Source organism: Tyto alba, unplaced genomic scaffold (genome assembly GCF_018691265.1).
Source record: "Tyto alba isolate M040663 unplaced genomic scaffold, T.alba_DEE_v4.0 Super-Scaffold_46, whole genome shotgun sequence".
NCBI classification, from domain to species: domain Eukaryota; kingdom Metazoa; phylum Chordata; class Aves; order Strigiformes; family Tytonidae; genus Tyto; species Tyto alba.
This window is the reverse complement of record NW_024881322.1, coordinates 7022835-7049047: the sequence shown is the minus strand read 5'-3', so window position 1 is coordinate 7049047 and position 26213 is coordinate 7022835. Positions and strand designations below refer to the sequence as shown.

General features: G+C 35.5%; 1 protein-coding gene across 3 annotated transcripts in view; it reads right to left on the bottom strand.

Annotated features, from left to right (window-relative positions):
* The window catches only part of ULK4 (unc-51 like kinase 4), a 241264-nt gene that overhangs the window by 185998 nt on the left and 29053 nt on the right, over positions 1-26213 (bottom strand). For all 3 annotated transcript variants that reach the window (XM_042806318.1, XM_042806319.1, XM_042806320.1), the window contains 2 exons: positions 10103-10210; positions 5760-5843 (listed from right to left, as the gene is read on the bottom strand). In XM_042806318.1, the coding sequence (XP_042662252.1) occupies positions 5760-5843; positions 10103-10210 (192 nt within the window). The remainder of the gene's footprint in view (positions 1-5759; positions 5844-10102; positions 10211-26213) is intronic.

Genomic DNA, 26213 nt, shown 5'->3' with positions numbered 1-26213 from the left:
CAGAGTAGGACAGTGAGAAGCATTGCCACATCTTGAGAACACCTTCCCCCCACCCCTCCCTTCTTCCCAGGCTCAGCTCTGCTCCCGATATCTCTACCTCCTCCCCCAAGGGGCACAGGGGCAGGGAATAGCGGGAGCAGGCAGTGCTGCCGATTCTTCCACCTTCGATGGAGGGAGCTTCTGGAACTTCTCCCCCTGCTCCACTGTGGTCCCCCTCTCACAGCAGACAGTCCTACACCAACTTTCTTCCATGTGAGTCCCTCCCACAGGCCTCAGCATTCCCCACACTGCTCCATCATGGGGCACCAACTTTTCCTAACTGGAGTCCCTCCCACAGCTGCAGCCCTTCCCGAGCTGCTCTGACACGGGACACCCCCATGTGCTGCAATCCTCCCAGCACTGGACTACAACAGCAGGGGCTGCTTCTTCCCACAAGACCCCAGCCTTCTTTGGGCACAGCACGTTGATCATCCTGGCAAAAAACACAGGCCATAAATCAATGTCTGTTCCACCATAGATCTCCATGGGTGGCAGGGGGGGCCGCCCTGCCGTCTCACCACAGGATACAGGGGGGTCTCTGCTCCAGCACACCTCCCCCCTCCTTTCTTCCTCCGTTCCTCCACTGACCTTGGTGTTCACGCAGCTGCAGCAACTCCTCCTCACCAGTCCCACTCCTCGTCACCACGTCCCTTCTTAAATACGTTATCGCAGAGGCGCAGCTGATTGGCTCAGTTTTGGTGCAGAGGTGGAGCTGACTGGAGCTTCGAGAACCTTCTCACAGGAGGCCACCCCTATAGCCTCCTTCCCCACTACCAAAAAAACCCACCAATCCCTCAAACCCAGAACACCTGCATATCAGCCACCAAACACTGTGAGCCACTCACTGCCTGGACAAAATGGCTCAGTGTCTGCTGCCAGAGCAACGCAAACTTAGCTCAAAAAAAATCAAACCAAAACATTAACACGTTAGAGCTAGTGTATTAGGTTAGCTGAAAAGAGCACTTATTTGAAAACTGGAGAGGTTCAGAAGGCAACAAGAAGGGTTTCTATTGCTACATTAGTAACATAAATAAGACTAAGGAAAATTGAGTTCACTACTGAACAAGATGGGGCCAAAGGACACAGAAAAGGCTCAGGAGGTTAGTACCTTCTCTGCCTCAATGTTTATTGCTCTCAGACCTTCCATGCCCATGTGCCAAACTGTAAAATCTGTGAGAATGAAGTATACCTACAGGACAGTAAGATGGAGGTAGGTGACATTTAAGCAATGTGTGTTAAGTCCACTGAACCAGAAAGGATGCAACCAAATGTGCTGAGGAAACCAAACAGCATTATTGTGAGGGAGCACATATCTTCAAAAGTTTATGGTGATCAGGAGATAACCCTGTTGACTGGGGGTGGGGGGCACCTTCCAAAGGGCAAGAAAAGGAACCCCTAACTCTGTCCCTGGAAAAACTGCAGAGCAAATTTTCCTGGAGGCTACTTGCAGGTACATGAAGGGCAAGACCGGTAACAGAACAGATTTATCAAGAGCGAAACCCACCTGACCAGCATGACAAGCTTCAATTACAAGATGACTGGCTCTGTGGAATAACAGGGAGCAGTGGATTTAATTTACTTCAGGCTTAATAAGGCTCTCCAGATTGTTTCCCATACTTAATCAAAGAACAAAGACCTGGACTTAAGTGGATTACAAGGTACATAGAAAGCTGGTTGGACCACCAGATGCAAAAGGTTGTGATCAGCAATACAAAGTTCAGCTGTGGCACCTGGGGCTATCAAGGGTCAATATTGGGGCCAATGGCACATTCACAGATGACATAAGCTTGGAGCAAGGGGTTGAATCAATGGAAGGTTAGGCCAGCACACAGAGGCATTTTAAGCTGGAGAAATGGGCAGACAGAAGCCTCCAGAAAGTTGGAAGTCAAATGCAAAGTCTTACAGCAAGGATGAAATAACTACCACAAAGCAGTGGGGCAGAGAAGGATCTGGAGATTCAACAGGTTGAACACGAATCAGCAGTGTTGCCTTGTGGCAACAAAGGTTAACTGCATACTGGGCTGCGTATATACCAGTACAGCCAGCTGGCTGAGGAAGGTGTTTCTAAACTTACATTCCGAAATGAGAGACTATCTGGCCTACTCTGGTCCAGCTTAGTTCCCCTTTATAAGGTGGACTTTCACAAATGGCAGTTAGTCCAGAGGAGAACATGATGATTAAGGACGCTCTAAGAGAGGTAAGTTTGTCCAGACCAAAGAGAAGACAACTAAGGATATAATGGGTGTTTTCCAGTACCTCACAGATCATTATAGAGAAGATTATGCAAGACTCTTCCTGTAGGTACCAATGAAAGGTCAGGAGAAAATGGACACAAGCTGTAGTAAGGGAAATCCCAATTAGATATAAGGAAAAATATTCTTCACAAGTGACAGCGGTCTCACGCTGAAATGGGCACAGATTTTACAGACTAATCATCCTTAGAGTTACTTAAACCTTAAGTAGATAAAGCCCTGATCAACCTAATATAACTTTAATGTTGAATGCAACCATAAACGGGCATTGTTTTGGCAGAAGGCTGGACCACAAAACCTCCAAAGGTCCAAACTAATTTTTTCTTATGATTTGCTTCCCCTTACAAACAAAAAGAGGAAAGGCACTTGATCTCTATTTTCTTTACATTGTGCTTTATTCTCTGTGAAAAAGACTATATGAACCTAACTAGAAAACATTAAGCATACTCTTTAACGTATCTGCCAATGAATTAAGAAGCAATTCTGAATATTAGGGATTTTTTTCTCCAGTTATCATCTTGGCAGCACTCTGGTGGACTCACTTTTGAATGTCAAGATCTTTCTTGCACTGGGGAGCCCAGAACTGAACACAGTACTCCAGATGTGGTGTCAGTGCTGAACAGAGGGGAAGAATCACTTCCCTGACCCTGCTGGCTACTCGCTTGCTAATACTGCCTGGGTTGCTGCAGCCCTTCTCTGCTGCTAAGGCACACTGCTGGTTCTTCTTCACCTTATCACTGGTACCCCCCAAGTCCCTTTCTGCAGAGCAGCTTCCTAGGGAACTTGTACTGTTGCAGGGGGTTATTCCATCCCAGAAGCAAGCCCTTGCTCTCACTTTCACTGAACTTCATGAGGTTTCTGTCAGCCCATTTCTCCAGTCTGTCCTAGTCCTTCTGACTAGTAGCCCTGACATCGAGCATACTGATGCTGCTCCCTTCACCAATTTGGTGTTATCCAACTGGACAGTACACTCCAGTTGGTCACTCTGGTCATTACTAAAGACACTGAACAGTACTGATCTCTGAGGGACAATCCTAGTTATTATCCTAGTTATTGACTGCCAGCTGGACTTTGCACCACTGACCACCTGAGCAAATTTTCCTGTCTACCTTATCTTCCATTTAATGAGTCCCTACCTCACGTTTGGTAATAAGGGGAGTATGTGAGAGTGTGTCAAAGTCCTTCCTAAAGACAAGGCATACAAAATTCACTGCTTTCCACAATAGTCCAAAGCACCAGTTGTGTCCCCATCATAGCAAGGAATCAGGTTGGTCAGAGGGCTGGAGCATGTGACATATGATGAAAGGCTGAGAGAGCTGTTCAGCCTTGAGAAAATAAGGTTCAGGGAAGATCTTATTGCTGTCTACAACTACCTGATCAAAGGGTAAAGAGAAGTTGGAGACAAATGTTTTCACAGGTGTACAGCCATAGGACAAAAGGCAATGGCCACAAGTTGTAACACTGAAAACTCCAATCATATACAAGGAAAAAGTTTATTCCTATGAGGGTGGTCCTGGCATTGCCCAGAGAGATTGTGGGACTGACATTCTTAGAGTCAAATTGACATGCCCTTGAGCAATCTGATCTACTCAGACCTACTTTGAGCAAGAGGTTGGATTAGATGTCTTCCAGAGGTCCATTCCATCCTAACATATTCTGTAGTTTTACACCTTCAAACATGTTTTAAAAAAAAACAAACAAAACAAACACTTTAAGACATGGATTATATTTTAAATCAGTTTGATGACAGCACACAGATGTTTTCATAAGAAATAAGCAATTTTTTTTTAATTTAACTTTTGCTGCTAAAGAATGCGAGATCTACTTTTTCACTAAATTATGATACATTGAAGAGATTGATATACTATCATCCTGGATGCATCCACTTCAATAGTCCTACTTTTTAAAACTTTTGAAACAAATATGCAAGAGTGACACTATAAATTGAATTGAATTCTTTAATATCTGTTTTTCCATCTTTGTTCATTCCTCCTCCACCCCTGCATCTAACACATCTGGCACAAAACCTTATTTAATATCTAATTATTCTTTTCTAAAAAAAAAAAAAAAAGAATAAAAAAATCTCTTGCAAACAGATGTCTAACAATAATATGATTTTAACCATCTAGTTTTAGATGCTGCAACATCAGTTTCCAAAAAGACAAGTGGCTGGTAAAGTTATGGAAGGCAAGAAGAGGATTTTTGCAAGAGAAGGAAAAAAGTAACAAAAGAAACTGCAGAAGAAATCCATTACAAACCTTGAGCATATTCACGAACAGAAACTGTAGAAATGTACAGCTGTGCTTGGTTAGCTTAGACATAACTTTGAATTTGCGTTTAATTAAATTTAATTCGAACTACTGCATGGGAAATGTACTTCTATTTTGTGTTACTTTTTCAAGACAAATCTATCAAGATAAATTACCAAGAAAAATTTGACACATTTCAGGACTAAGACGTGATTTTATTATATAGGAATAAATTAGTGTCTTATGGATGTCTTGATTTAGTTTCGCTACACTGAATATTCAGAAATAGCAAGTATTCCATTACTAAATTTATAATTAAATAGCTTCTCACTAACGTGCCTTAGAATGACATCTCACTCTAATTATGAGCTGAAAATAGTCCACAATATCAACACAGTTGTGTGTTCTTGATCACCTGAAGGTTTGAAGATGTTAAAAATGCATCTCGACTCTTCCTCTATTAATCACAATCAGTAGGCAATAAAGATCTCAAAAAAAAAGAAGAAAAAAAGGTATTTCTCTTGCTTTCCCCCCTCCAGCAACCTCTGACATGTTTTCTGCCTTGAGCTTTGCCTTGGGCAAAAATAAAGTCAAGTGGTCTCATACAAACAATAAACGTAAACCCTCTACACAATTCTTTTTCATTTTACAACTGGAACTGTATGCATTTTATTCTTCCCTTTCTCTAACACAACTAAGTCACCACCAAGAAAAATGAAGAATACAGCATAGCACATGTATGAGAATAAAACTAATTACTACTTTTTGTCCTCAAAAGAATGCTAACAACCCAGTAGGACAACAATGCAGTTTTCAAAAACTGTTATCAGTCACTTAAAAATAGGAAGTAAATCTTGCTCAAGGATTTATCAAAGATGTACAAAAATCAGATTGCAACAGGACAGTACAAACTGTCAGAACATTTCTCCAAAGAAAGCCATAGCATTAATAAATTCCACATTTATTAACAATAATTTATATTTACTATCCCATATCCAAAAAAACAAGCAGAAATACATAAATATTGAATGTACAGAGAACAACACTGTATTTTTGCATTAATCCCCTGCTTAGGTCATGGTCTTATCATGATTATTTAAATTCAAGAGCAATACTTGGTTGACAAGGTACTGCAGTGCTGCAGGCTACAATCCTCACACAATGCCTAAAGGGTTATTACAGTGGAGGAATTCTATTGAGGACAATGAAAGAGCCTTACCCCTTCCCGAAGACACCTCATTAGCACAGTGTAAGCAGCTGAGGGAACAACCCAGCATTCTCTGGGGTGCTCCCTTTTTTCCTCCTGAAATGAAGCCAACGGCACAAATGATTAAATCAAAAAAATCACAATAATCTCAGTCACATAGAAAATGGGTAACAGATTCTTAATAAGTTTCATATTATACATATTTCAAATTAACATATGCTACAAAATATATTAAGTTCCAAGGCAGCATTACTATTTAATGTTATTTCACGTGTAGGACAGAAATTGATATTTTATTAGCTTATTTAAGAGTCTCCAAAATCCATAACAGAATTTTTCGTAATATTCCTGGATTTCATCGATTCCTTCTAGTTCACACATACAAAAAAATATTTTTGCATTCCTCTCAATCATTTTGATTACTTCAGAAAGAGACAACTGATTATTAAGAGTAGTAATGCTTCTCTTTAAATGTGACTTAATTACACCAAACAAGCAAAATTACTTTTATCTTGCAACCAAAAAGAAACGTAAAATATTCAAAGTCATACAAGAAGGCATAAAGTGTTTAATAAAACTTACTGTATGGTATAGCCTTCAGTACATATCAACACTGTTCCAAGATCTTTATGTATATTTCCTTGAAAGCACCCTGTTAGAGAGGCTAATTCACTTCTAGTTGAATCAGGGGTTTGATTCTTCCATTAAAAGTCAATGAACTTCACTTCCCCTCCCCCAGTAGCCTACTGTAAAACTACCAGTTTGAAAGAGGACACTTGGATATCATTAAGATTTAACTAAAATAGCCTCCATATTGAGGCTAGTAACACAGAGATATTAGCAACTGAAAAAAAAAAAAAAAAGCAAGCCTCTTGTGGGAAAGAAAGTGAGAAATAAGAGAAATAATAAGCATTGGATGGTGTGAAGATGAAGGTCATGAAACCAATGTGTAGTTTGTATTAATAAGTAGACAAAGGATGACAAGCAACACTTCAGAAATTGCACATTTCTTTAACTCTACTGATTATATTACAAATTATTTTTAGCATTTTAATTCACTATTTATAAGAAAAATCATAGGATGGGCAAAGTAGGGGTTAACAATGCAAAACCAAATTATACTTCCTGATTTTTCTGATTTCTGAGTGGCCTACACTAATTCAACATATACGATGTGATGTCAGAAATTTAAATAAAGCATGGCACATTAGCAGGGAAAATATTACTGAATTGCTTAGTAAAATTAATTTTCCTTCTTTACTGAAAATAAATTGAAACTTTATTTGCAACATATATCCATAGAGAAAACAAGTTTGATAAATACAAAGTTTGCTAACTTTGTATTAGAAGGTATGCAACAATTTTCATTGGAAGTAATTTACAGACAATAAGAGGGGTTTGGCATCCAACAGAGGCATCAGATCTACTACATTCCACCTCCTTCATCTTATCTGAGTAACAACATGTTGACATTTAATCACAGTTTGCCTTCCAAGGTTAGTGTATATGTTTAAGAGAATGCAGCCCAAGTTTCAATGAAGCATGGTAGGTTACAAAGGTGGGACAAAACTAGAAGTCAAGACAAAGTTACAATGACAGCCTATGCTGGAAGTGGCATGGGTCTGTTTCTCATTTTATTAATATAATTTAGTCACAAATTCTGTCAAGTTTTGCTGTAACCATACATATTAAATGTGCTATAAAATAAAGAGCCTTAAGAAGTACTGCAATCCTGAAACATTAATAGTTCTTCCAGTCTTCAGACTGATTAATGACATCCTTCAAGGTTAGTCTCTAGCTAGAGACAAAAAAGCAAAAGGTGTCTGAAACATATCACCATTCTTAATTACATAAACACACCTACACAATTTGACATTTAATAAATTTAAGTATATCACCAAACACTGGGGAATCTTCCTACTTTTTTTGTTCACAGTCCATGTTGATTTTGATTAAACTTTAGGTTCTGCACGCTAATAACACTAACAGCACAAAATGACTAGAAATATTGCACAGAACTTGAAAGTTTTCCCTCAAGGCACTTCGCTCAAGAGTAACAGAACATTCTCCCTGGGGTCTGCTCATGCTACTTGTGAATTGCTCTTGGCTTCCGTTTGGAAGAAAAATGCAGAGATGGAGTATATGATCTTCCTTAAGAGATCTCATATGCAAGTACACACATAATACCAGAGTTTAGGATTGCAGAAGACCATTATGATTATCATGACTTTTGCCAGTATTTTCTAAGCCACAGAAGTGCAGCCAGTGATCCTGTATTTTACCTAATGAATCATACTGCACCTAGATAGCTGAACTTGATTTTTTTTTTTTAAGTGTTTGGTAATTTATGATTTACCAAATGTTCATATGAAAGAAATCATCTTTATCATTATTTAATATTAATATTGTGTTGGATCTAGTAACACTAAGCAAAACCCCACAGGGAATAAATAAATAAATAAAATCATCAATGTCCCAAAAAACTTACATTTAAAATAGTAAATAGCAGTGTGATAAAACAATCAAGCAGACTGAACAGCAAAACAGAAGAAAATAAGGAAAAAAAAAAATTTATGTACATTTCTTAATGAATTAGATGCAGTTATGATTTTTTTCTGTAATTAGTCCAGGCATAAAACTTTGCTGTTTAAATATCTAAGTAGGGAATAAACTTTTTTGTTTCATCTTATACTACCACTGACTTAGTATGTGATGTTGGTAAGGTCATTCAATACTAGTGTTCTGCAATTATTGAGCAACAAAACACTTACAACACTACAGTATTCTGAGGTTAAGTAGTTACAGAAGAGAGAAATGAAAAGCTTTATAAAGGCTATTTAAAAAAAAATAATAAAAAGATAGCATCTCCAAGCATAAAATCACACTGATATTTTTGAGGTTTTACCAAGACACAGTGCCTTCAGTCCACATGTGTAGAGTAGTTCCAAATATTGCTTCCTATTGTCTAATAATTTCTTAGTTGTAACTCAAAGTAATGCAACCCATTACTACAGATTTCCTGGAACATGATAGTTTTCAATTAAATACAAGTTATGCTTCAAACATTGTGAAGTTCATGAATACGTATAGACTAAAAAATTTGTCAGTTCACTTTTTCAGAAGAAAAACAAAAGATTAGGGTCAGGGCATGCAAATCATTTTGCTGTTACAGAGCCAGCGTAAACACATTTGTTTCAACCACTGAAGTTTAATTTCAAAATAAAATCAAGCAGTGCAAAATACTCTTGCCAAATATAATTTTCAAGTTGGAGTTTTATGGTTATCTGTTTTTATTAGTGTTTAAAAATATATAGTTTGCAATCTGCCTGATGATGCTAAATACATCTTTTTTTTTTCCCAAAGGAAAACTGACAAATATTAAAACGTACAAAAATAAACTGTGACTGTGGATATATTTTCCATAACATAATTTCTCAGTGTAAGAACAAGTTCTGTGGCTCTGTGCATTTGACAAATAATTTTGCAATTGTCTAACCAGTAAAGGATGATGCTGGCTAACCTACAAAAAGCAAGGCAACTACTACATCTTGTGCAACATGCAAAGGAGTTAGAGGATGAGGACAATAAAACATGGAAGTTCAGCACAAAGCCACAACTACAGTAAACCAAAATACAGATCCATTTTGTACCTTCATTCCTTTATCAAGTGACCTCACAAACTGTTAATTAACATGATCACATTCAGAGCAATTAGATGATACAGTTAATACAAAAGCTTCAGAGAAGCTAAGGCTAAGCTTTTTCCTGTTTGAAGTCACCTTTTCTAATAAATGCAATAAAGTATTTTATTCTTTGAATAGTATTTCTTTTTATAAGCAAACTGATTATTTTTAATGCAAATCTATTTCTATACTGAAGGTTTAAATCACTTCTAGTCAGGAATCACTGTAATTCCATTTGAAATTAGTCAGGATCATTCCTTTTCCTTTTCCACAGTGTTGTGAACCTACCCATGCTAAAATAAAATCTAATATGGACTAGATATATTCATTTATTGATATCACAGACTGTCCTGATACATCCTATTTAAGCGAAGTCACTAGCTAAGATCTTGTAACCCTTAGGTCTGCCACTTGAAGAGCAGCAGTCATTATGATGATTACATTGTTTTATCAAGTTAAAACTCTATACTTGAAGAATGAAATTTAATTAATCTCAGGTAAAGTCCATAATTGGACTAACATGTTCCTTAAAGTAGAAAAAGTATCACAGCATACAAGGACAAGAAACTGTTGAGGATACAAATGAAAAGTAATTGACTTTTTTTGTCTACTTTTCCATGGGAAATTTTTTTCACATTTATTAAATTTATAAGAATCACTTGACAGTCTTACCTCACTGGCTATGAGGTAAAGAAGCTCCCCAAGCGCTGGTAAAAGGCACTGTTTCAATTTGCTATTTCTGAAGTTCTCTCTGATGAGTTCGGTTAAAAGTATAATTGCCTAAAATAAAAAAATAAAAACATAAATCTTAGAACAACATGTATAATCAAAATGTAGTTAAAGGTAACAAGCTTCATCTGAAATTCCATCTTACTGATATACTCTTCACTTATGCTAAAGAGCTGTTTGCAGAGGACTTAGTAAGCATGGAAAGACAAGAAAAAATAATAATTATAAAACAGATTATATATGCAACATGGAGAAAGATGCAATAAAGAAGTAGCCTAGGTGACAAATTGTCAGCTGTCTGTTCTTCCCTTTCCCTCAGGACAATAAAAATAGATCTGCCAGGCAAAAGAAGTCTACTTTCTGTTCCTATGTTTCTGTCAGAAGATCTATATGTAAAAGTATTATGATCTCCTTTATTATAACAAATAGAGCATGAATTTTATATAATTCTTCTGTTTGTGAACTCTTCCCTTCCCCATTATACAGCAAAAACATTATCAGCAGTATCACTGAGACATTTCATGTGTTTATTTTATGCTTTAGTAGAGAACAGTGGACTTTTAAAAAATCGATTTCTTTAAAAATATTTTAAAGCAGGACTGTCTCTGTGACAGTCCTATCCCAAAATCATTAAGTCCAGGTCTTAGATATTGATGATGCTATAAATATCAGGTAAGAAGCAGAAATGGGTATACAACAAAGATCACCAAACTAATCAAATCATAATTAAATAACTACAAGATCACTGTAACAGACTTTTTATTGTTTATTTTTATTGTTCTCTTCTAGCTTAAAACTACTTTTAATATATTTTATATATATATACCTATATTACATATAAATACATAGTTTTATATAAACAATAGGAAATAATTAATAAGCTGAAAAAAAGTTTCTCTGGTGTTTTTCCCAGTTGAACATGTATTACCTGTATACAAAGCACACATAGCATAGATTTCTATTGATCATCTCAAAGAACTCAACATTTACAGTCCTATACAAATACAAACAAGCAGCACTTCAACCCAGACACAAAGGGACTTAACAGTAGCAGTTATGAGAAACCACTTACTTTGCACAGTAAATTTCCCAAGATATTCTTAGACTTTGTGTAGTGTTTAAATGGAGAACCTGGTAGCCATTCTTTCAGACTGGTCTCAAGTTAATCCAACAAAAAGATAAAAAATTTTCAGTTCTGATTACAGGCCTGCCAGTGGGGGCTTCTTCCTCCTTCTGTGGAGGATCCAAGTCTGATCGTCAGCTTCATCACATGCCCAAGGAACTGCTCAATTCCCTTCAACTGACTGCGTCCCACCACCCTAATACTTACAAGCTTCATAGTTCTGCCTCTGTTAAGAAGCTTTCCCTAAACAGGAAAAAGTACTCACAGGAGACAGAACCTTTCAGGTGAACCATGAGAGATGGCTCAGATACCTGGTTTTCAACACAGCTGAAATACTCATATAGCCCAGTGTACAGCAGAGACTAATATTTCAGACAGCACATTTAAAATCTGGAATCACCTCACCTGGTGACCTGGAAAAGTCAAGCAGTTCACAAAAACCTGGTTAAACTGTGGTGGTTAATCTGTGATTTGTTTGCTGTTATGTTCTCTAACTCTTCAATGTTCTTAACCAACACACTTCAAGCATGGGAGATTATGTGACAGGGATGGAGCTGTGGAGACAGGCTACAGCCTGGGCTGCATATGAGGCCACAGAGAGGGAACACGTGCTATTGCTGCCTATAATGCCACACCGAAGCAGAAATGGAAGAAAAGGACCAACATAAAGATGATGACAAAATATAGCCATATTCATATACCTGCATTGTAGCTACAGCAACAGATCTTGCTTCCGAAGTTTTTTCTGATGCGGTAGCTACAGATAGACAGAGGATTGATGCAGCTCAGAAGCAAACAATAGAGAGATATAGATTTTCTGGACACAACCAAGGAAGTAGTGTAGCTTCTGTGTTACAAATGCAGGAGCAGGAAAAGCATGGGAAACGGGAAGCCTGAAGTTGAGGAAAGAGATGTAGATTAAAGGATAATAGGAATGCAGGAGACTAAGGGAAGTATATAATGTTAGGAGTTTGATTTAGAGTGATGGAAAGGTGATAAAGGTGATACTGTCATCCATATGAACAATTCAAAATAAAGCCCCGAAAGAATTTTAGTTTCTCTTGTTAGAAAACTGCGGGCTAAAGCCACTTCAATACTTGCTTCCAAAGGGGAGAACAAAACAATCTACAGTCCTTCCTCTAAAAGGGATTTAATGTGGTATGTCTTTGAAGGGATGCATGGTAACTGAAGGATGTGACACAAAAGTTTTTCAGACACACACTTTACCAACATTGTGGTTTTCTCACAAAACATGAGAAGTGTTTGGCCAAAGGCAAAGGTCAACTGAAATACTCCTGGTTCTCTACTTTCCAGACATGCTCTTCTCTTCCCACTACCTCCAACGGCCTAGCAAAACACAGTCCCATCTAGTCATTAAGCAAGAAGAAGCTAAAAAGAAAACATTACTCTGAATCTTTTCAGAAATCTGAAGAAAATTGTGATTTTGAACATAAATCCCATTCTGTATAAAGCAATGAATATAAACGCCAAAACACATACATTGGCTGCTGATCGCTGCAAAGCAGATAGCAAATCTGTCATTATGCATACAACCCAATAAAAATACGTAATACATTATTAAGTTCTTGAAGAAATACATGTATACTGCATATCCACCAATAAAAAAGGAAGTAAAAACATAATAATCTTTTTATCCACAAAGAACAAACACACAGCAAACCAGTGTAACTTAGAAAGTATTTTAACCTAGAAGTATACTAGGCATGAGACAAAAATTCTGTTGTCTTCTGTAAGAGGACCAGCAAAAATGTACATAATCTTGGAAAAGCAGAAGATAAATTTATTACCATCCCTGACTTGCAGTTCAGAATATCCTGATATTATCCTGATATAAGAAACTGCCTCAATACTTACCACCATCTTATAAGTCACTTCAGATTTATTGCAGGTCATCATGTTCTAGAGATCTTTACCAGAAAACTACTCATAGACTATGTTGCTGGATTCTGAACTGCTTTCATTACAAGGCTTAAATTCTTTACAATGACAAATTCACAGATGCATAAAATCACTTGCTTAATAGACAAAAATCCTTGTGTCCTAAATCCTTTGCTAGTATAAAACATAATTTCTGTTTTGGCAAGCTGTAATATTTTTGCAGTCTCCAACCTTACTGTCATTTGCATCTCTACAGAAAGAGGCAAAATATTGACACAAAGGTCTCAAAAACTCTAAGAAAACCTGTGAAAATTATTATGTTTTTAACAGACTTTGTAAGAAAATATTACGTGAATATTCCATGACATACATTCACAAAAAGCATAAAGGGAACTGAAAGGTGATTCAGGTAGTTAAAAAAAAAAAGTTACAAAGTTTAACAATCACCCAAGGAAACAACAATTTCCAGACCTAAACGTTATAAAATGTGTTTGTTTTTTTTTTTTTTTTAATTTTAATAGTTTAGAGATATATTTGGCAGTACAGCATTTTCTTCCTCAGAACAATGAAGAGTTTTTATTCTCAACTTGCTTTGATTTTCCTTCACCTTCTGACCTTAACAGCTTCAGAACTCCAATCTTTGTACAAAGAAATCATATTAAAACTGGAAATGTAGTCTTCAAGTCAAAGCAAAAGGTTCTACTAAACAAACTTTGACCTTTTCCTCCTTTTTTTATGTAATGCTACGTTCATTAACTGTTTTCTCTAATTGCTTTCAGAACATTTCTTCAGATGTTGTTCAGGAACTTCAAATAGCCTGCCATGCCAGAGAGAGCTTCACTTTCATATTTAAGAAATAAATGTATGAATGTATGAGTATGGTTTAAAGCTTGTAATATATCAGCCTGAGAAAGTAGTAAAGTTGGTTCAAGTACAGTTCTGCACTGAATGATGAACACATAATGACAGCATTTTCTCTTTTATTAGTTTTGCTTTCTATTACCATACAAAATTACTCTTGCTTTTGTGATGAAATACATACTTTGAGAACTACATTCACTGTGGAATCAATAGCACTAAAAGTACCTCAGCACTGTGACATTAACAGACATTATCCATATTCAGTTAACAACTTTCAACTTTTCCTCTTTAGACTAAGGGTCTAAATGTGCCATGAAATAATACATAGACTATACAAAGTTGATGAGCTCTATGATAACATGAGCTGCGGACCATAGTCCCAGAACGCTAGCTAGGGATATTAAATCATCATGATGTCTAAATTACAATTGCTTGTTTGTTTGCAGGCAGGACTTGAAGAAAATCAAACTGTACAGTTGTTTATAGAGAATCAAGGCAGGCTGTTAAAAACCATCAGCTTTAATGACTTATTTCAACCAGCAGAAAACCCTGATTTAATACCAACACTAGTCTTGTTTTGCACTTGTAATACTTATTTTCCCAAAGCATGGTTAATAAATTGGTAAATTTTGATGACACACTATCTAAATATATATATGTATGCCGTCTTAAAATGCTCAGAATCCTATATTGTCTTAAGCAAAATCACGAATTAAACTTTCTATTTAGTAAACTATTCCCTTCCTCATTTGCACTAAGTTTTGTTTGGCTGCCTTACTACTCAATTGAAGTTTCTCAAAACTGTCATTAACATTAAATATACCAGGTAGATTATCCATGTTCTGTGTTTTTTTGGTTGTTCATTAAAATTAAGAATTTAAGTTTCAAAATTAATGAAAATTAAATTGAAGAACAATACTTGATATTGGTGAACAGAAATTACTGTTTCTCACTCTCCTTTAAGATTTCAGGACTAGCAGACCTAGTTGTTATTTTTAATTGGAAGTGATAGGAAAAGGAAGTCATTCCCCTGATATTCCACTTCCTACTCTTTTCTAATATTGAAACGAAAAGTGTTAAGACAGTTAACAACATGCAAACCAATAAGTTACTTCCTCTCCTGTGCATTAACAAAAATAGTCAAAAATCTAGTCAACACTGCAATAAATGCAAGTTCTCATTTAAAAAAAAAAAAGCTGGTTTACTAAACAAGAGGGAATATCTGTCTGAAAAAACCCAAGCCATAAGATCAGTGACTTGCAATATAATTGTTATATCTTTGTTAAGGAAAAAAAGAGTGTTGCGTGAATTTTTATACAAATTATCTTCATATGTGATGATAAATTTGTCCATTAAAGGTTACTTTTAATAACTGTACGTAAATTCATAACAAGAAAAACACAATTAAATTACCACAGTCCAAAGACTAATAGAACTGTATAGGGGCACTATGATAGAAGGCACTGAACATTAAAAAATTACCACACATTATAGAGGACTCGCTGTTCTTAAATGCTTATGGTCTCTCCAATACAAGTCTATATTTACCATAATCAGATAATGGACTTTTTCTCTAGAGAGCATATAGTCTAACATCTGCCCTATGATTTCCCTCTATTCACTGAACACATTTAAGTAATCAAATATTACACACATGCAGGAAACGGGAGCTCACAGAGTATGTCACATACTGGACGGGCAGAGTGCCTGTACCATTAACCAAACTTCAGAAGATCTTCATGTGTCCTCTCCAACAGAAGCTATGAAATCGGAAGTGCTAATTCATCATCTATATTATAAGCACAATTATATAAACACACAAATATTTTTATAAAAGACATTTAATATTATATACTAAAAAGTCTTTATGAATATGTAATTTTAAGAACATACTTTAAATGTCTTAAAAGGAGGAAGGCAAGCTGTTTATTGCTCTGTCATGTGCACAGATTACTTCTAACTTTAACAATAGTGATTTTCATAAGATTTAAAATATCCTTTCATGAGATTTAAAATATCCTTTCATAAGGAAAAATAAAGAACTTGAAAAAAATATGTTCAAGGACACTGATTTAAGATTAAAGGGTGCTATAAATTTTAGGTAAACAAAGTACAATACCTGAAAAAAAATGTACAACAGAAAAATCATATTTTAATTACATAGTCTGACAAATAAAGTCTTCTTTTTACCTATAGTACTTTTTTTTTTTTTTCTTTTCAACCTGTCTACATTTTCACTTTCAGAGAAGTAAATAATAATGAACTAAGTCTGACACTGTCTGGTAAAAGTACCTTAAATTTAATAAATTACCTACACGTTTTACACTAGTTGTCAAACTGGATGGATATAGCATAGTTATAACCAGAGACAAATGAAGAAAAATTTGTATCTGGATAGACATTCATTACCTTCATTTACAACAACACTGTGTGGAGTTGATATCTGACCTGTATCTCAACCAATTTCAAGCTGTGCCTAGGAGTTTCCCTGCAGTTTGAGGAGTTCAGAAGTGAAAATTACAGCATAATTGAAAGTTATTTTATACCTTCTTAAGATGTAAAGTGCCAATGTATAGATTTACAATATTACTCCATCTTTGATCTATTAATACAACTATCAGCAAGTATTAGTGGAAATTAAAACAGATTTGTAATTCTGCAAACCCTTACAGTGATAAAAACTGTCTATGCCTCAAGGATAATGGAAATTACTTTTCAGTTGATTTTCTTGTGAGTACACACACATCATGTAACATGGGCAAGTAATGCCAGAGCAATCTCACTTCTCTTGGAGAAAAGCACTCTCACTAGGCTGAGAAAGTACTCTGTGGTTATACTGCCACTAAACAGAAAAGAAACTACAGTAATATTTATACCAAGCACTCATCTCTAAGACAGTGCATGAAAAAAAGATGGCCAGCCTTCTCTCAACATCTCGAGCATGTTGCCTACCTTCCTTCTCAGCAGAATATGAATAGTTAAAACACTAGAAGGGATAATTGTACTTAATCAGAAGTTGAATCCTGGGATTCACTGCACCTCAGTGAAAGCCAATTAAATACCCCAAAACAAACAAGTGGCTCGACTGAACAGTCACGTGGCAGAACAGAAACAGATAATTTTGTCAAACTCTTCTATGGGGTGCAGATACAAGAAGAAAGGGTCTGAGTCAGTGAAATATTCAGGGTTTCCAAATTTTGTGTTTAGTAAAATAAACTGGGTCATGGAATGAAGAGGACTAAGGGAAGTCTGACAATCAGACCATGGATGTGGTATTAATGCTGCTCAGAATGTCGAAAAAAAGATAAGCATATGTACAACATATAGCACCAGTTATGCAAAATGTAAGTCCTCTAGGGAGCAATATAAGATGATGTGTGACATTTTTCCAGGTAGAATACAATGCAAAATTGATTCATCACAAAAACTCTTTTCAACTTTTACATAACTGCTGTAGGAAGAGGTCTTAGCAGACGAGTAGAGCAGCCAACCAGATGTCAGAGATGTTATTAACTCAAATGGAGGCTCCATCAACTCACTTTGGAATCAATTCAAGATCCCAAAGGGATACAAACAAGACACAAATATAGGAACTCACTCACAAATCTGTTACGTTTACTAACAAATAAAAAATGCATCTAAAAGAACTGTCTACAAGCTTTGGGGTTTGTTTGTTTGTTGGGTTTTTTTGTGTTGTTTTCTTTTTTTTTTTTTTTTTGTTTTTTTTTTTTTTAATTTTATTTCTAAGAAAAAGATAATTTCTTCTCCTGGTCTATCATGACAGATGTATTATTACATTACTTCAGCTGCAGACATTCATGAATATATCTGATTTCCATCCCAGTCCTTAAGTCTGAAGCTTTTTAATGACAGGAAGGGCCAGGTAAAAATACTTGCTTCAAACAGGAGATCCTGTTTTCATTTTTGCAAAGGGCAGGGAAAAAAAAGATGGCTCAGGAGTCCAAAAAGTGAAGGATCCCTGAATTAGAAAGATTTCTGCCTTCAAAACCAAGGTCAATGGCAATCATCTGGAGCTGGTTTAGGTTAACATGTAAAGAAGTAAAGTGGAACTAGAAGCCAGTTTTCACAGAGTAAGATTTGGCAGGAACATCCAAAGAAGACGTCATCATCTTTTTTTTTTTTTCCCTTCTTCTAATCCTTACCGTTTCCCTGTGTTTAACTATCATCATTATATGATCAGGTTTTTACTGTTCATCCTTGCCTTGCCCATCCTTGAATATTTTGTTTCTGGATTTTTATTCTTTTTATAACACTATGTAAAACTACTCTAAGACATCCACTTGATTTAGAAGCCACACTAATGACACTCTTGAAGACCAATGTCCATCAATAATATACCCACGTAGGATATTTTAGATTGATTAACTGTATATCGAATTTCTCATATTATAAAAAAATTCTATGGACTTTGAGGATTTCTTTTCAATTAGCTCATTTTATTATTGAAAAATCCTTTATTTTGCTCAATGAGGACGCAAACCACACCTAACAACATCTGGCTAGACATTTCCATCTTCTCTACAAACTCTTTTAAAAATGTGTTTCATACTAAAAATCACATTTTTTTTTCCAGGTGATAGATGCAAGGGCTAGTATTCAGGGGAAAATCTAGGAGTACAACCAATATACACTGATCTTACTAAACACTGAGCCTGGTTTGAGTGTCAGAAGGCAGCACAAAATTAGGCTTTTTCAGCTACCATCAGTGTGCCATTTCTATCACAAAAACATGTTGTAGCCTAATTGTGTCAATCAAGCAAGTATGTGCTTTAGAGGAAAAGGCTGGAATTTTTTTCTCCTGTCACTATGATTTGATTAACTTGAAAGTGCAGGACAAGAAGAGATGGAAGAAGGGCTGCCTTTTAGGTTCATTCCTCAAGGTCCATAGCTGCAAGAGCTAAATACTTCGATGAGTAAGTTGTACAACAACTTGCATAGACTCAAAGCTGGTTGACTCAAATTAGAAGTATTCAAAATATATTAAAACCAAATTCTCAGCTGTGTTAAGCTTTAATAAAAAAATGGGTAATAGCAACAAAACACAGCCTTGCAGTATTATATGATGTGATTTTGCAAATATCACTCAAACAGCATCAAAATTATGCCAAGAATTATTTAAAACCTCACACAGATATGTGTTTTCCAGAGTTAATAGAAAGAGTCAGGTGTTTCATGTCAAGAAGCTTAGGCATGAAAAATTTTTCAGTGTGGTCTCTCTTGCTCACAGCAAGAATGCTAACTTCACAATTCATTTTCTCTATGTGTTTTATGGTTCTGCTGATACTGTAGCAAGGTAAGAAAAGCAAATATTTCACTACTTCCACAGGAAAAAAAAAAAAGTTGATGGTAGGTATTTTAACTACAGAAACAGTATTCCATCTAGTTCACCTAGCCTTCCACACCCCAAGTGTATCTCCAGTGTACATGACATCCATTTACTTCTAAAATAACAAATGTCAGCTGTATCGTAAATCAGAAAAAAATGGAAAGGAGGGAAATCACACACTCTAAACATTGTAAACAAATTTGTCTTAGACATAATAAACTTAAACAGATCTGCTGGATCTGTCCTTTTTAATACATCAAATTCATTGCCTGGCAGAGTACCACTTCTTTAATATATTAAAGATGTTTTAATTAGCTAGAAAAGCTATTTGAAACTAAGAGGAATCTTTTATCAATCCAGGTAATGAGAAAAACATACTATTTTCAAATTATTCATTTTGACATTTAGTTTAATTTTCTTTTCTACAAAACTTACCCACAGTATGCCAGTGAAAGTAACAACAAAAATTGATGCTGCAAGCAAAGACCAAAGCCTATCCATGATACCAAAAAATACAAGTGAAAGAACACATCTAATTTAAATCTACAACATGTGACAAATTAATCTCTTTCTGTCCCATGATGCTCAACCATACAAAATTCTATACTCTTACTTTGATGTGTTGTTTTCATGAAACTGGGGTAGCATAAGAAGAGAAGCATTTAGACAGTCATTTTAGCATTGTCTCCTTCCCTGCAATCATTTGAAACCTCTTGCACAATTTCTAACAAACTAAGCAAGACTGGAAAAAAAAAAAAAAAAGTAATGTTTTTTTGAAACCTCTAGAAGCAAAATGGCAATGTAAGAGTGACAGAAAGGCTATGGTACGAACTAATTTATTTTTAAAGAGAGAACACATACTTGTAAAAATTTCAAACACACTACACATAGAAAAAACCCAGAGATTATATTAAGTATCACAACACACCCTCCTAAACCAAGGTTTTTCTGTTTAAATTTTGTGATAGCTAACACAGGAAGAGATGAATGTGCTAAATGGTAGCCTTCATGTAATTAAGTTTAAAAGTCAGCCAGCCACAAGTCAATTCACAAGAAAGCAGGCTCTGTTAGCTGACAGATCTGCTTGTTAGCTGGAGAAGTAAGATTGTTCAAGTATTCTTACTGCATTTTCTACATACGGATTTAGCTGCCTAATTTTAAATAAAGAGAGGGAACTGCAGACAGTAAGTGCTCTTGGGGCATTAGAATATTTGGAATTTTTTCCTCTCTGTGAAACAGTTCTCAGTGCTCTCAAGAGTACAGACTTTACCAAGAAAGCTACGGGTGTATTCCCAGAGGTAACTGGTGAAGTGGCTGACAGTTTACTTGTTAACATCACATTCATTTAGTAACAGTGACAGGCTGAATCTTTCAATTTTTCATGCTGCAGGATAAACACCCTTATGTTTTTATGAAAATAACAGCAAGGTACCTTAAATTTCCTGTACAAGATTTTATTTTATTTGTCTTGACTTTTTTCTGCCTTAATTTAAGAAAAAAATTGAAACGCACATTCATCTTGCTCTCCGTGTGTATGAATAAAACCAGAAAACTAAGGAATCACAGAACATTTTCAGTTTAGATTCCCAAATACAACGAATAAAGGCAAAATTATTCCATGCATATACAGAAGAGGACACAAATATATGCTAAAGTCACAGGAAAGTGATGGTGGAGGAGGGACAAACTGAAATTAGTTTAGCAAAAGCCCACATAATACAATAGTCAGAAGAAACTAAGCTTCCCACTGCACGGTACATGCATAAAGGCAGCTGTCAGATACACGGTATGCTTCACATAAACATCATTTTCCTCTGGAAGTACGTTAACCCCAAACTGCTTATCACCCTAGATCAAAACAAAAATCCTATTCAAGAATTCTCCAGCTGCCTCACAAATCAAAGAAGTTTCCAGGTTTTATTCTTTGCAGCCCTAGGAAAGGATAGTTTGCACAAACTAATCCATGAAGTACTACTTTCTTCTCTTACACTCCTGCTTAAGAGGAACCTCTGCTCTCAGGCAAACATGAAATTGGTAGAATTAGGGACAGAAAAGTTAAAACATACACAATTATTTGCAGAACTTTTCTATGCAGCTGAACTGAAAGAAAAACATTACTCAATGATGAAAACATAAGCATTATTTATGATCTTAACATTTATGCTTATCTTACTTTTTTAACACTAAGAACTATTGGGTCAAGATCTGTTTCTTAGTGGGTTTTATACAGTAGAAATTTCTTCGCATTCCATTTCCTGTTCTAAAATGGAAAATAAGAGATGATGTATCTAAGTTTTTTGGAGCAAATTTAGTCCTCGCTAAACATCATTCCCATTAACATTGAAATAATTTCTTGATTCTACGGTTGCAATACATGTAAAACTCCCTTCAATGGGAGTCACTTATCTATAAAAGCTAACTGGGAATAATCTAGAACAGAGGAATAACCAGCTTAAAACATGGCAATTTGACTACCACAGAGTTTAAGTAAAAAAAGTATACTAAATACTAATTTGGAAAGTGATTTATAGTGAAAAAAATAGTACTTTTATCTAAAAATGTAAAATATTTTAACTAATTAGGACTTAAAACTGTATTCTTCACTGTACACTTATGTTACAATGCGTAGAATGAAAGAAAAAATAGAATTATAGAATGACATACAACAGAGTTTAAACAGCTGCATTTTAAACTGTATTTGATAATTGGTTTGTGCCAACAGGTAAAATACTGCAATCTTAAGCTTAAAATACTAATTGTGTTAAGGCATTATTTAACTGCATTTTTGTGAGATATTTATGTTTCTTTAACTGTGGTAATATGCAAATAGCTAACTGTACGAGAGCAAAGGACTATACAATGTAAAAAAAAATTAAAAGCTTAAAGCACAGCAATTGAGACAAGAAACATTCCTACTTTAAAAAGAAATACAGTGGGAAGGGCCATGGGTCCAGAAAACAAAGTCACACTATGCTTTAAACAGAAATCCCATAGCTTGTGTTGCAAAAATATTACAGTAGAGATGAGAAAAGATATCAAACGGTTAGAATCAACGAAAATCTGTGATTACAGGAAATCATCTATGCTGAAAATAGTCCAACAAGCTGTCTGGTGACACATAAAACACTTCCATCATTGTAAGCAATAACAAAGAGCCCTTCTAAAGCGTTCTCTGATGTAAGATGTGTTATTCTATACACAAGCAACTTAAATATGGCAATCTTATACCCAAATTGCACATCAGTTTCATAGCTTATATACAAAAGAATGAAAGTAACTTTTTTTTTCAATATTTCACTCCAAAACTGTAGTTGATTTTAGTGTTCTGCCTTCTTCATACAAATAAGATTACTTCTGAAATAATTAACATAAAGTTACACAGCAATATTAGAGGCATATGGGCTCCCCCCAGCTACAAGCAATACATTCAATAAACATAAAAAAGAACTTGACAGAAGTCAATGTGTGTATCAGTTATAAACCAACTGTGACAGTAAATTAAGGTTTTGTATGATTATATATTTATTCTTTAAAATAAAAAAAAAGCATTACTCAATTGTTTAAAATCAAGATATACAGAAAGAAATCATACTTTCACAAGACAAATCTTTGTCAGTAAAAACACACAATACTAAGGAGCTGTCCACTGGATCAAGACTGCTTTTTGGCTTTGTGAGTGGTCAGCTCCAGATGCTTTTTAAAAAAAAGGTAATTAAAAAAAAAAAACAGTGAGCTTGGACACTCTGGTTAAAATAATCTCCTAACTCCAAACTAGGTACTGACGTTACATCTAAAGCACACACCTTTACAGGCTTTCAGAAGTGTTTTGCTAACACTTGCTATTGTAAGTCTGATACTCTTATTACCTCTATCAACACTTAAAATGTCTCCGAAATTTGCCAACTTCCGAGCTTTCACATTCTCACAAGGAAAGGCACTTCATTTTCTTACTATGCGTCCTCTCATGGAACCTTAGTTTGCCACTTTTCAATGTCATGAAGTGGCTTTGTTCTTAAGATAAAATACAGGAAAAACATTCCAATATATATTTCCCTGTGTCACTCAACATTTGAGGATAATTCAATTCAAAACAATGAACTCTTCGGTACCCTCAGAGGTCTTTTACATAATCATTCTTGGGTCTTTTTTCCTCCAAATCATCTTTAACTTCTACAGTGCTTTTTTTGAGTTAAGTGAACTAGAACTGGATGTCGTAGTCCAGTACAAGTTGATGGTAGGGATGTCCCTCCTCTACCTTAAAAGCCATGCTGATGGAATACTGGGGGGATGGATTTGAACAAAACTGGACACTAAGCCACAAACTCCATAATATCTAACAGAAAATATATGATCATTTGTGAGCAGACACAAAAAGTTATTTTACAATAAAACAACATTAAAACTAAATAGGTTGGGAATAAATGGCCAAAAGACACCATTAATATTTGAATCTCCTTACAATATGGGCAGACATGAATGGACATCAAAACAGGAGTTATCAGAAAGATAAGCTAGGAACATAACTTAAAAATGGCATCCTGTATTAATTTCAATGACAAACTGTAGACCTAGAATAGAGTCTACATATGAGTTCACTGGTCATAGAACCGTACCTGTAATGATGCAGCTGCTTTGCAACTGTAGAAAACAACTACTAAATTCTACTTCAAAAAATCAGAAATAAAAAGGCTCAAACTATATGGAGGTTCAATTTGGTTGAGAAGAGAAAGCAGGATATGCCACTGCTTTGACAAAGGTATCACATTCTAAGATCAATATTACAAAGATATTTTAATATGCTGTCATTCTCCATGGGGTATTTTGTTTATTAATTTGGCCATGGAACTCCATAAGCCAAAGGCTTTGCTAAGAAATTTGCAGTGTGAAGCCTGTAGCAGGTTCTCTGAGCCATTTAAACACTCAGAAGAGCAGTGGACTTAGGTCTGTAAAAAAAACAAGCACAGCTGCCTAGGTTGTAGTGCAAGACTGATATTCCTAATTGGCAAATTCAAAAAAGGTAAGGGAAAAGACTAGAATTTTGCCTCCAAAAGGACAAGCAGAGAGCGATTCAACAGGTGGAGGGGGCTGGTCTCCTACCAGACAGAGACGGACACTGCTTCCTGACATGGAGGCATTCTGTGAAGTTGGCTCTAGGATCTCTTACTAAAATAAATGACCGAGTCTGAAATTTCACATCAGAGTGTCTGTGTCCTAGAAAGCAGAAGGCCCTATTTATTCACAGAGAGGAAAGAACAACAGCTTCTCGAATAAATAAGCCAAATTAGATATACATAGAAGCCCGCCTCTAACTTGGGAAAAACTCCTCTTTCTGCAGGATGAATAATAACCAGATTTTTCTTTCCAAGAATTCTGGGAAGAATCTTTTTTTTCATAGAATCTAGTTCTTTAAGAATCTGTCTCAAAATCTAAATACAAATATAAAACTTCAAATTTTAGGCGCTTTCCTAAAATAACAAGGAATAAATAGGAGGAAATGATGTTCCAGATTTTTAACGGGTAATTCCATGGAAAAAAAAATACATTACTAAATCAGAAAAAACCCTGACCTATCAACAACTTTTATTGCAACTTCCAGATAGAAGAAATTACACATAAAATGTCTTCATGTTCAATTATACAAGAGATCAATTTCCCTATTGTATTCTAAGATCAGTTTCACTTTTTCTAATCAATGCACAATTCCTCTAAAAAATTCTTAACTGGAAAGCAACAAGTAAATTCACAGATATAGATATTCATTTATTATTTTTTTTCCTAATACGACCTACATATTAGAATACATCAGCTGAATAAAGGTAGTACACATTTCCACAGTTACATGTTTGTCCAGTCTGTGAAATAGTAGTTTGCTTGCATTTTATTTTTGCATTTTAGTGACCTCTGGTGGTTTCATTCGAAATTAATTTCTGTTCACCAATTACCTGAATAAGAACTTTTAAAGAAAAGAAGTAATAAAAAAATGGAACACCTATAAATTAAAACAAACAAACAAACAAACAAACCAAAACACCAAATTAAAGGCTTTTGGCATACGATATATGCAAGTTTACTTGAGCCTGTAAAATGATTATGAGGCTTCTTTTCTTTCCTACAGTTCTGCTTCTTCAGGACAATGTTACTACTACTTCACAAATCGTCTAAACAACAACAACAAAAAGGTTAATGGTGCAGATTCAACCTCAAAGTCAAAGGAACTATGCTGAAGTAAACATATAACTGGGTAAAACAAAGCAGGGGGTACAAATGAAAAGCCAGATTTTAACATGTAAGGGCCAGCAGTGGCATCATGCAGGAGTTTCTATTAGGTCCTCTGATACTTTAGAAGGACAAAAGAAATCAGAAATAACTGGATGAATGCATAATGAGGTAACAAAGAGCTGCAATGGGACCGTGACTGAGTGATAAAAATTGGAAAAAAACCTGGGTGTACATAGCATGGTATACATAGGGGGCAAAAATAATTCCAGAATCACATCTTGATGAGCTCTGAACTGACTGTTCACACTTGTGAACAAAATTCTGGGGCTACAGAAGACAGTTCTAGAGAGATCACCTCTACCTAATAGGGGTCTAAAAAGCAAACAGTATTAGAAGTTACTAGGAATGGAAGAGGAAACAATATAGAGGAAGAACTACCAATAGATAGATCACTCACATCTCTAATCTGTAAAACCTGGATCACAGAGAGCCATTTTAGATCATGTTGTTCTGATAAGCTACAGCTGGTTTTGACATTTCCTAAATCACAGCAGCCACCAAGAAACTTCAGCTTGGGCATCAGCTGACTCATATAAGAGGACAAA